Below are 12,688 nucleotides of genomic sequence, written 5' to 3'. Positions count from 1 at the left end.
GCAATTAATTATATCCCGCAAGAGGAAGCACAATGAAATGCCCCCCACCACCCACAGTGTGCAGCCCCGTCTTTACTGCAGTCGCCACACACAACCACGCAGAAGTGCACATAGAGGCGCACGCACTCCTATCTTTCCTAAGCAGCTCAAGAAGCAGAGATGATCATCTTATTTTGAACAAATTAAGCTGCAGTTTATCGTCGAGCTCGACTCCAAGTTCACTCCTTCCACCTCATCCCCTTATTCAAGAATCACATAGAGTGATGTTTGTCAGCAAGTTGGCCAGGGTCTTGAAATGGTTCTTGACACACATGTGATTACAGGGGATTTGCCAGGTTAAACAGTATTCAACGAATATAGCTGACTGCAAAGTACAACTTCAGTATTATGTTATAGAACTTTTCCTTTTGTAATCCTTCACTGTTTCACTGTATCCTCCAAGCACCCTGGTTGACTTCTTGAGGAAAAGTCAAAGTAGAAGATTTAATCGAAATATGACTTTCCACATCCAGGCCAAAGCGTGGATCATCTTGTCTGGTGCCAAGTAAAGATTTCATTCATTTACCAAAAAGGATTCCAAATCATCTTTGGCGACTTTTACTACATGGATCTGCAAGCGCGCAAATCACACCAGATCAGCCCTCTGACTCCAAATATAGACTACAGCAGACATGACGGCAGCTGCTCATGAATCTATCAGACAGAATCAAAAAACGATCAGTAAAAGTGTAAAATATCTCATGATGTCGACTGCTGAATCAGAATAATCCTCTTTCTCCACTATAAAATGCAGAAAGGTGCAGTTTTAATTGAGATTTCCCCCCACTGTTACTACAGATGCTGATGGAGACGTTTGACAGTAAAAAGTCACTTGTGCCTGAAGAATCAGACACTAATGTTGTCTGTTAATGAACCATTCATCCTGCTGAGCTGTAGAGAGCTGACTTTACAGCTCAGTGTGATCCCCTGCCAGAGTATAAAGCTAAACATGTAAAATCTGAGACCGCTGAGGCCCAGAAAGAAGACCTGCTTTCAGCTTGATACAAAGGTTCAACAATTCTTTGAAAGCAGAACCATGAGAGAGAGCTATTAATATGAGAAATATGTTGTGTTGGCGTTCTGAGAAGGTGGCTGTTAAGTTCAAACAAAGCAGGATTTGTCTGTTTTTGTCATTCTCTCACATTCTTATAACAAAATGTACAATGTGCAGATAGCTGAGAGAAGTGGACCACATCGCATGTCCAAAGAAATGCTTCAGATTAGAAGTCGATACATCACACGAAGAGATTACAGGAGTCTAGACCGAAAAGATAAGACTTCTAATCTCAGAAGCGGAAATGTTCTGCTTCCAAATCTTCTCAGCACAGAAACTGCAGATCATCTTGAACATGGTGGCCTATAATGTTTCAGTTTGGTCTCAATACAGCAGCTTAACTGGGGAACAAAGAAACCTACAATCCAAATGATACCTTGATGCATTTAATCAGATATAATATAATATAATAAGTGATTGCTGCATTCGACCTAACATTCTTACCTTCCTCTAGCTCATCCAGGTTTGAAATCTTGCGCATGCCATCAATAGTGAAGATGAAGCGAACACCCTGTGGCAAGTTGATGTGGTCAGACAGCGAGCGCGTGAGGTCGGCCAGCAGCGAGTCGAAGGTGCGAAATCGGTCGCCAGCCACAGCATACACGATGCCCTTGAAGTAGCGGTCTCCATTGCGGTAGAAGCGCACCTTTTTGGCTTTCTTCTCATTGGTGAGGGCTTGGAGGGTGCGTGTGCGGTAGAAGCTGCAGTGGGCGCTGTGGGTAGGGCTGGGGAGTCCGTTCATGCGCCCGCCACGCGGGGTACGGGCCGTCTTGTCCCGCTCGTCAAAATGTCCAAAGTCTAGCTCCATGATGACTGAAAGTTGTGATGGTTGTGACAGATGTGTGGTGGTGGTGACTAGCTCCGGAGAGTCTACGGACAGAAAGAACACAATGGATGTAATCTCAAATACTGCAATAACTAAAATTATAAAGACACTGTGATTTGCTATTTTGGCTTCCAATAACATGGAACAACATTTTTGCTAGCAGTCACCAGCCATAGATTAGTTCACTAAAACACTCGGTGAGCTCAACTGTAGGTCTGCAACTATTATTTCCATTCTGTCAATCTGTCAATTGGCAATTTGTTGGGTCAACAAAATGTCAGAAAATGGTGAAAAATGTCCATGACTGTTTCCCAAAACCCAAGATGACGTCCTCAAATGTCTCATCTGCATACAGACAGACAATGGATGAAACCACTGATTATTTACAGTAAGACTAAAGCACTGGTTTTGAATACTGTCCTGTAGGCTCCAGACAAACGTGTCCTTCTGACAGCCGCGGATGATAGCCTCGCCTCAAACAGGGACCACATCAAAGACCATCAGCTGTACTATCAAAAAAGATCCTGCAGTGCAGCTTTTTAGTCCTCGAACCACTATTGTGCTGAACATCGTGGTGATTATACGATAAAAGTTTGAAAGTCTCCACGAAAAATTCATCTTCACAGATGATCCAGTTCCCCTCCACCTCCTGCAGATTTGATACCCTGTGGTAACATATTTTTAACGAGGAGGTCTGGCGATGATAAATCCTTTAAAATCCATGTTTAAATTATGAGAAAGCTACAGTCGGGGATGCTAATGGTGTCGATTTAAGTGTGCAAAAATAGGATTATATACATGGATGAGATTAAGATGGCTACCTGACTCACGAAAATGGAAAATAATTTGGTTTTTCATTGGCAAAGATTTTAATGATTAACAAGTAGAATATCACTACAACATTGTAAGACTATAATTTACTAAACTGGAAAGAAATGCATTTAAAAAGGTAGATTTATTGTTGCTTATTCAACACTTTGAGCCAGGACGCATCCATAAATGGCTTAGACCCAGAAATATGTCAAAATTTGTGTTTGGTTATATTTTGCTTAGAGTAAGATAACAATCCAATGTCTCATCTGCTTTGGCCACGGCTGCATGTAGCAGGTTCACATATGATATGTCTCTGTCTCCTCTTCCGCCTACATACACCTGTGAGCAGTTGTCTCACTCGCCCAGATGAATCAGTAACTGGCGCTTGGCCAGCAATAAAGTTCAAGGTTTACAGATCCAAAATGATCCTTTGGTAGAAGATTTGATAACTTTCTGATCGTTGATTCAGACAACTGAAATCAATGTTTCTGTTTCTTTGCTGTTGTTCATATATCCAGCTGTTAATATGCTGCATTGTGTCTGTGGCACCAAACGGAAAAGGTTTTTAAAATTTCAGGTATAAAGGACACCTATTATGCCGTTTCATTTTTGTTTTTTCATCAGGGTTTTATATATGTTCTTGTGCATGGAAACGACCTCCAAAGTCAAAAAGATCAAAGTCCGCACCAACAGAAGCTCCTCTCTCCCACAGAAAACCCTGCTCCTAAATGCCTCGCCAGTAGTCTCGCCTTTAATTCTGTGACTTTGCGCCATCACGTCAAGTCACTGAGTCACACATTTTCATAATTTATGCATAGCGGCTGGTTTGGCACGTAAGAATTGATTTAGCACAGCTGCTCTGTTGTCGTTTGTGCTGCTGACTCAGGCGTGTGTGAGCTGACCAATCAGAGCAGGCTGGGTATTTGGGAGGGGGCCCTGAGGAAACAGGACAGAAACCGTTTCAGACAGAGGAGGAATACAGCGCTGCATCACTGGACAGAATGAGAAACCTGATGCGTTTATTGAGCATTAAAGCATATAAACCTATTCTAGTAGTAACCCTAAAGAGAAGTATAGCATGTTTTCTTTAAACTGTAATATTTATTGAGTATTCCTTCAGTAATCACGTACTTGAGTATTCAACAACAAGATTCTGGTTATGGGTATAATATTCTGAATTTGAAACTAAGCTACATGTATAAGATCAGATGTTTCAGTCTTGTGATGTTGCACAATGGTACATCTACACTCTATTCTCAGACTTGTGTTTAATATTTAAGTGTGTTATCAGTGCATTTCTGCTGAAAGTTCAGGTTTCGCCGTACCACGACTAGATTTGAACCTTAGCTGAAGTGTTCATTATTTAAAAGGAAAATGTCAACCCTGTTTTTTTCCTGATTCTTTGAATAGTGGACATTTGAATGTTACAGGAGATCCGGTCTTCCTGTTTCTTGGAAATTATGCAAACGATGCATCTGTCCTGCCAATAAACAATAAACAATAAACTACTTATGCTACTGGAGGGACTGGCCAGAGGCTTTCCTATTCAAAAACTGTTCTCTTCCCGTTGACACGCCACCTGATGAGCTCAGTCCTCTGAAACCAAAGAAGATCATTGAACCATATACTTCAAACTGAACCCTGACACACACCCATAAAACACCCACATAAAAGAGGAAGTTGTCTGTGCCAAGATTAAAGCTGTGCTCCACTGACATAGTATAATTTCAATATGCTGAAAAAAAAAAGAGTGATCACGTTCTTATCTTCGTAACATTGTATGTTTTCTGGTGAATAGTCTTGTCATTAAAGTTTCATTGCCCAGTTGGAAACAGGGTCATGCAAGTTTCTCTTACAGGTCACAGTGAGCCTACAGGACCAACAATATTGACTATGAGGTCATTGATCATTCACATCTCATTTCAGAGTGGCTCGTTAACAACACGTACACTGTGTGTTTATATTTTACTGTGTTTTACGATGTTTTAGTCACCTATATCACCTAAATGACATGTTAGACCATCACTATTTGGCTCTTCTGTCACTGAACTTCCAACCAATTCTCAACCGAACCCTCAGTGAGAAGGGCCTCAAGCCTTTTACTGACTTTGAGTGGAACTGTAGCGTCATAATATGAATTTACAGTATTTTGTTATTGTTTGACTACATTTTGAAACAAAAAAGAGGTTTTCACTTCATGTTTCAGATGTTTTGTCTGACATATGCAAAGCAGGTTCAACACGGTCCACTGCTTTGAATGGAGCTGAAATGACAGTTACAATATGTCATTTCAGCAACTATTTTGAGGATCAACTATCACTGGACTCCAGACTCACTTTTTGAACTGGTTGCACTCTTACGCCTTATTTAGGCGCACCCAATAACACATCACCAATAACAAAGTAGTCACATCCTGGAGCTCTGTATCAAAATAGTCGATTCAACTATCAAGATATGATTATTATTACTGATATGGTCATTTTCCCAGCTAAAATGTCAACCTCTGGGTTCGGCTTTCTCTGTTTTATATCGATACGAACATACATCCATCTCTTTTACACTATTGGTCAGACAAAACAAACCATTTGAGGATGTCACCGTGGACATTTTCTGATGTTCTAATGACTGATTGAATAAGATCATTAGCTGCAGCACTGCATCACTCTACTAATAAATTGTGATATTGATCTCAAACATATCACACAGTTCTGCTTCTAATGAACATTTATCATATAAAAAAGAAAATCAAATAAATATCTCCTCAGAATCCTCTAGAGCCTCTTTAAATCTTTTCATTCCATGCATGCAAACCAGTGAATGAAACGACGTCTCATCATGCTCATGTGCTCACAGAGTCTTTAACACTTTGCAATCCTTCATTGTCTTCTGTGATTTAATGCCCTATACGGTGCATATAACCTACAGTACTGTAAAAAAAAAAAAAGGACCACAATGACAAAAAGGCTATTTAGCAGAACAGAAGGAAACACGCTGCCGCCACCCATCCATGTGGCGGGGCCCTCCAATCCCCTGCTAACCCCTGGCTGTGCTGGGTTTTATGACAGGCACACTGATAGGGGTGGGCCTTCTGTGGAATCGGTGCTCCTCAGCTGACAAAGGCCAGGTTTCGAGCCCATCTGCCGCACTAATGGGCAGAGCCAACAGTGACCCTTCCCCAGTGGAGCATCAACTAGGACAGTCCATTGTCTCCTACAGGGTGCCTGCCTTCAGAGTGACATCACCATCAGTGCTCCTGAGCAGCCGGCTCATTCTCCAGAAAGTCTTAACAGAGGCAATAATGCTGTCAAAGCTTTTTAATGTTAAACTACAGCTTTACATGATGGCCATCTCTGTATGTTTGATTGACACACTGCAGTATTCAATCAACAGCTGAATGAAAAAAATAAATAAATAAATCACCACCACAGCAGAAGGCATTCATCCTGAGCATTAAAAGCAGCACTGCAGCAACATTGTGCCGTATCATTGATATTTCTGGCTGGTTCTGTCTTCCTGCCTGAGCCACCCACACAACACACTCCTGACAAACCAGCACCACACCACGACTCTCCAGCCATCCCCGTCAGAGCTCATCTATCCACCGGCAGCATCCGTCTACAAACACCCAGCTGGTTTTAAATCAGTCACAAAAATGAAGGGGAAAAAAAAAAAGTTTCATGAGCCCACACTTCTCATTTATGCTGGATGAGTGTGGCCACATGGCAAAGAGCGTCAAGTTTTTTTTTTCTCTAGGAAAAAAGAAAAAGGAGGGGAGGCTGGCTGGGTGGTGCGCACACCTTATCACCATCCACCTGCTCAAAACGCACATGATCTGAGAAAAAGCTCAAATCATTTTCCTCCGCGCGCAAACCCCCTTAAAATGTCACCTCAACTTGCCCACTCCAAAAGCAAAATCACACTAATTTCATTCCCTTTTCCTCCGTAAAGTCTGCGGATAATCCCACCCAGAAGCGGACTCACCTGCGTCGCTGCTTGCTTGCAGAGTGAAGGGTGTGTGTGCGCCGTGGGGGGAGTGTGTGTGGATGTGTGAGTCTATGCTGCAGGATAGCGGCACGCCGTCTCTCCCTTCGCCTTTGTCTGCTTCAGTCTGAGAGCCGAGCCGCTGCCTGCCTCCGCTGGAGGAGCCACTGGGTCCTAAAGCCAACGAGCCCCGGACCCGCCCACTGTGGTAATGCTGGTGGTACCAGTGAGTGTGGAGCTGGGGTGGAGCTGACAGCAGCCTCAGCAGAAGGTGGATGGACAGTACAAGGCTTAAAAGAGGCTGTTATTAAGAGTGATGTGTGGAGGATGAAAGAGCCTTTGAGAGATCTGACCACATGTGTGCATGAAGCAGCTCTACTTTATGTCAAGAGGTGAAACTAAATGTCCTTTTTCTTGAGTTTGTCCAGGAATTCCTCCTGATATTAGTTTCTCGTCACTCTTAAATATTGTGCTTTCTGTGTGTGACAGCAGTGCAGATCATCACGAGGGAGGCAAACCGCAGTGTGCTGCTCTCGGTCTGGTGGAGCTCTTTGTTGAGAGAAAATAAAAGCTGCACCACCACAGTGCTTGTGTTTGACCTCCCTGCCTTTCTGGGTTCTCTTAAAGGAAAAGTTCACCCAAAAAGGAAGATTCGGTCAACATCTAGTCACCCCCGTGCCGATTGGAAAGTCGGGTGAAGTTTCGTACACATCACAACATATTTCTGGAGCTTCACCGCAAAACAGCGTTGCAGCGTTCTGCTTAACAACCAAAGTGGATGGGGACTTGTTTTGAAACGTAAAAAACAAATGAAAAAGGTGCATTTGCCACCTACTATGATAATGCGAGAATGTAAAGAAACAGATTATTTAAGAGGCGCTGGATTATTTACACAATGTTATCATGTACGTGTTATCGTCACAGTATCAATGTTTAATTTTTAAATATCATAATTGTCGTCATTATCGGTATATCGTGACACCCCGAGTGTAAATAATGTATTATGGGATCTCTACGTTCTCTACGTTCTTTTTGGGGCAGGGTAGGGGGGTACTACTTCTACTTCTGTTGTTCAGGAAAACTCTGCAACGCTGTTTTGCTGTGAAATGTGTTGTGAGCCATGAAATTTCACCCGACTACTCATCAGCATGGGGGTGAGTAGATAATGACTGAATTTTCTTTTTCAGTGACTTTATCCTTTAACAGAGTATTTCATAATCATGGGACCATGTATTTATTATTTTTACTCAGCTAGTCAAGAATGACTCATATATTGCTCATGTACTCATGACACATATTCAGCCTACTTTCTTGCTTTTGCTTTCACCAGAACACCTCCACTGTAGCCTGAAAATATGTCACACAGCTCCAAAGCAAAGTTGCTGAAGTAATTTGACATGTTTGCACTTCATGATAAGGAGAAAAATAAGATACCTGGTGATGGAACTGACAACTGATCCCTGTGCACCAGGGGAACTGATGTTTGTGGTTGATTTTGCATGAACTTTGTGTGAGAGATGCAGCAGCATGATATGTGGATAAGGCTGCCAGGCTCATTCAGAAGATATTACACAGGGAGAAACTGTCAAACTGAAGAAACCGAAGCACATCGTCACTGTTAAGCCCACATTATTCAGATTACAAGCTCAGGGAAAACTTTTCTGAACCTTGTGGCTATGTAACTGATTTCAGTAAAAAAGGCTCTGTTCTAGTTATTGCAGTGTGGTGTCGGTTTCGCCGACAAGCTCAGTCAGGTTAGAGGAGACTCCATAGGAAGTGTCACAGATCAGGGTGAAAGGTGAGATGTAGAGCTTCAGAGGTGTCATACAATACTCCCAACAGGCTCAGATGTGGCAAGTAAAACACTAACGTAACATCACCAAACAAATGGACTCCATTGTGATGTTATTCCTTGAACGGTAACGACTTCTGGGCCTCAAAACTGGGCCGCAGTACAAATGTATAAGGTTCCATAAAGTTCATCTTTGGGCGAATGCTTGAACAGCACTGACTTCAGCGCAGACAGAGGATGAAAATATGTGTTTGGTCCATCTTTGTGACACTGATATGTAGGTCAACGAGGTGCGAGGTTTTTGAATGAAGCTTCAAATGTCTTTCATTATACTGTATGACGTCATCCCCCTTAAAAAATGTAAAAGCCTCGAACAAAATCCTCAGTGGGACTCACGGTGGATCTTGTGGATTGAAATCAGAGACATAAATCTGATCCCTTTACAGTCAGAATTAAGTGTAATAGTCCTTCGTAAGAAATGTAAAGATGTAATATGTAACATTTCGACCAGACCTGTGTTGTATATTTTCTCGAGATATATTTCCTGTGCACTTGTAACAGTGTGTTTCGTTTGGTCGCCTGTTGCTTTAACTTCCAGGAGAGACGCAGGGATTGAGGACAGAAGTCGGTTAACGTGACGAAGCATAACCAGAATAAAACTTTAAGACATGACCTCATCCAGGAAGAATCCTGCTGAGTCATGCAGATATTCATCAGCAATTTTGGTTATTAAAAAATGAAGAGAAGAAGATATCCCATGATCCCATGCTACTTATGTCTTTTTTTGTTTGTTTGTTTTGTTTTGATTGAGAAGACTGCAGTGGCAGAAATTACATACTTTTCATTTGAGATAGATAAAAGTGACAAAGATGGAAATGTATCAAGCAGCTCTCCTTTCTGTCCATTATTTAGATATTTGCACATTTAAACTGTTGAAGGTGTGAGGATGTTAACAAGTGCCGGCTGTAAAGATGATTTATAATGTGGCAGCCATGTTCATTAATTGACTGATCTACTCTGATGCCAAAGACGTCTTTCAGTAGCCCACCGCTTTGAACAAGAAGACCAATGGATAACAGGTTTGTGTTTTTAAAGAGCCAACAAAAGGAGTTGACTCCTTTCACAGCAGGCTGCGCTCTCTTTGTCGTCTATTCCTCTCCCCTCAGGCGGAAAAGCTTCACTTTAACACTCAGCTGTTGTCACATTCTGGAGCCTCTCCTTTGCATGTCACGCATAACTCTAATTCACTCTGATCACTGGCTGCTCCGCACCTCCCTCAGCGGGCTCCCCATGGGCTGCTGTCCACTGCCTGCAGTCTGTCAGAGGGGACGGCGAAGAAAGTGTCAATGCAGGAGGTGCTTTATTAGGTCGGGGGCGTATGGGTAGAGGAGCAGATTTGGATATCTGGCTCTCAGTATGGTGCTGTGTCACACCGTGTTTCAGGCCAAAACTGAACATGGACCTCAGTAACTTTGCAAATCTGGTCACGTAATTTCTTTTTCAGCTATGAAATCATCATGAAAGGCTTTGTTAGAGGCATTTCTCTGATGGTCTCTCCCTAAGCTCCCTAATCTTTTGAGTTTGAATGACAGTTCCCTGAATGCTATATGGAATACACTGGATAACTTCTTTCTTGTTTTCTATTCATATTACCAATGTTTTGCCTGGAGGGAAATGGCCACCCATATACGTAAAACCAATCCTGGGCTGACTGAGGTTACAGATGCACAGCGCAGATATACATCAGCATCTTTAAATGAGGATTAACACTTTAAAGAAGCCGACTAAAGAATAAAAGTTCCGAAATGATTCAAGACTATGAAATCAAAATGACCTCAATTGCTTGCATGCATCATTACTGTCACATACAGAGCCTCATTATAACAGACCATTTGAATTTATTTAAAATCAGCCTCTCAAATGTTACGACATGGTGTGTTTTGGTGAAGCAGCTTAGTCAGAATTCACCAGAATCAGGTGTCATCGTCGTGTCAGTGGCTAGTTCCTGCAGTATAGTAAACAGAAACACTGGATGTGTTCAAAACTGCATTTGCCTATCTCTAACATTAAACCATATGCAAACTTTCCCATATCTAATTTGTTTAATCCACATCCGAATGGACCCAGTTTCACCCAGTTTCAGTGTGCGTATTTGTGAATCAGCAAACCAGTACAAACAATAAACACATTGACGATTTCAGAAAGAGTGCCGTGCCGACTGGAGACATGACAGGGCTGAATGAGGTGGACTGCAGGATAAGCATAAGTGGTTCACAGCTGGTGTCTGGGGGAAACACGAGAGAGGGGTGGAGAAGGCCGGCCGGCGAGTTGGGGCGAGGGGAGGAGAGGGGGTCTGGTGGGCGGGTGGAGGGGGTTTGCAGCCATGACGACTGATGGAGGAGGAAGTAAACAGATGTCCACAAGCTGGCAGACAGGCCCGGAGTGGCCGAGCCACTGAGAGACAGGTGGACATCCAGGAACACAGTGGGACTGCAGAGTCACTGTGAAGCCAAGCAGGGCTTTGCATATAGAACGCAAACACTGGAGTCTCATATCAGATGTCGTATCTCAATACAACTGTCATATCATTTAGTGAATGAAACCCAAATGAAGCCCATATTACTTTTCTGAATCCAAGTGAGTAGAACTGCATCAGTCACTGTGGCACCACATTAAAAGTCTTTGTTGCACTGAGACACAATGTGACTCCATGTGGTGTTGTCCACCACATCAAAGTGATGAATGAGATGGTCTCACTTAATATTTTTAAGCCAACTGATGATGACTCCCAAAAGTGGCGAAACACAATCTTCTTCATGACCCTTATTGCTGACTGCCGTCACTTCCAATTTGTTGTAAGTTGCAATCATGAAGTGATGAGACGTTGATGATTATGCAGTGTGAAAGTCTTCATCTCAGCAGTCCAAATGAATCCATCACTGTCCGGTTTATAACCCACTTCAGCATTTTGCAGAGTCACCGCTGCAGCAGCAGCAGCAGTCTTGAGGTAAAGATTGAAACTGGAAAGCCATCGGCTTAAATCTCCTTGCAAGCTGCTAAATCAGAGTGCAGGAAATGAAGGAGACGTGCTGTCGCCTCCTTTAACCCAAACTGTCAACATGACCTTGAGCAAGGCACTTCAAACCCAGCTGCTCCTAGATGCACTTGTACGCTGGACTGACTTGGAGGACACAACAAAATACTCACCGAAGGGGAAAAAATGCAACTGTCATGACAACATTTGAGCAGGTTGAGGTTTCAAGGTGACTTTGAGCAAACCCCATGAGCTCTGATGACGTGATGTTCAGGAGACAGCGATAAATGTGTGTCTATTACTCAACAACTCTCGGATGGATTGCCATTAAAAATTTGGTGCAAAATAATGCAATAATAATGTCCCCCTCAGGATAAATTGAAATAACTTTAATGATTGAGCTCATTCAATCATTTAGTCTAAGAGAAATGGATCACCAGTAAACAGCAAGGTTTAAAGGGAACCAACATAAATGCTGAAAGTTTCATTATTCTATATCCATTAAATTATGCAATCAACATTTACTTCATAATGAAATGTTGAAGCAAAAAAACTTGGCTCTTACCAGTTTAATTAAATAAAAGTAGCAATACTAATTTGTAGGAAAAAGTAGAAAAATGTCCATTCAGAATTTAGCAGCCTACAAGTAAGTGAACTAAGGAAGTAAAAGCACAAAAGTCTTAGCAACAACATGTAGCCTATTTATAATGCTGAAAGTACTGTGATGCCCTTTACCCAGGTAAAGTACACCATCAACAGGTTGAGTAACTCCTGCGCCTCAGCTAACCTTACATTAGCACTAATTAGCAATCATTAGCATGCTAACATTGTAAACAAAGCCAATGAACACTGTAAACACTCCAGTACTAAACATTAGCATGTTAGCATGTCTTTGTGAGCATGTTGATGGTAATGTTCAGCTAAAACTAACATACAGTAGCCTAGTTGGTTACTATAGGCTAAATGAAAAGTAACTCTGATGAAGGCTACAGTAAAAATCTAAGAAAGTGATAACTTAAAGAATTGATCATGAAATTCTAAGATAAAGAATAAAAAATGCAGCTTAATGTAACTAGGCTACTTTGTTTAGCCTACTGCTGGTTAGCTTGTGAATTTCCCTCCAGGGATCAATAAATGAACCTTGTAGTC

General features: G+C 42.1%; 1 protein-coding gene across 1 annotated transcript in view; it reads right to left on the bottom strand.

The window, feature by feature from the left end:
- LOC311269751 (neuronal migration protein doublecortin-like) overlaps window positions 1-6,862 on the bottom strand; it is a 29,774-nt gene extending 22,912 nt beyond the window's left edge. The window contains exons 1-2 of the mRNA XM_084374128.1: window positions 6,714-6,862; window positions 1,538-1,963 (exon numbers count right to left, since the gene is read on the bottom strand). Of these exons, the coding sequence (XP_084230254.1) occupies window positions 1,538-1,901 (364 nt within the window). The 5' untranslated portion in view covers window positions 1,902-1,963; window positions 6,714-6,862. The remainder of the gene's footprint in view (window positions 1-1,537; window positions 1,964-6,713) is intronic.
- Between the last annotated feature and the right edge of the window lie 5,826 nt (window positions 6,863-12,688).

Source organism: Pagrus pagrus, assembly GCF_965226575.1.
Source record: "Pagrus pagrus genome assembly, chromosome: 14".
Lineage (NCBI taxonomy): Eukaryota > Metazoa > Chordata > Actinopteri > Spariformes > Sparidae > Pagrus > Pagrus pagrus.
This window is presented reverse-complemented; position numbering and strand designations above follow the sequence as displayed.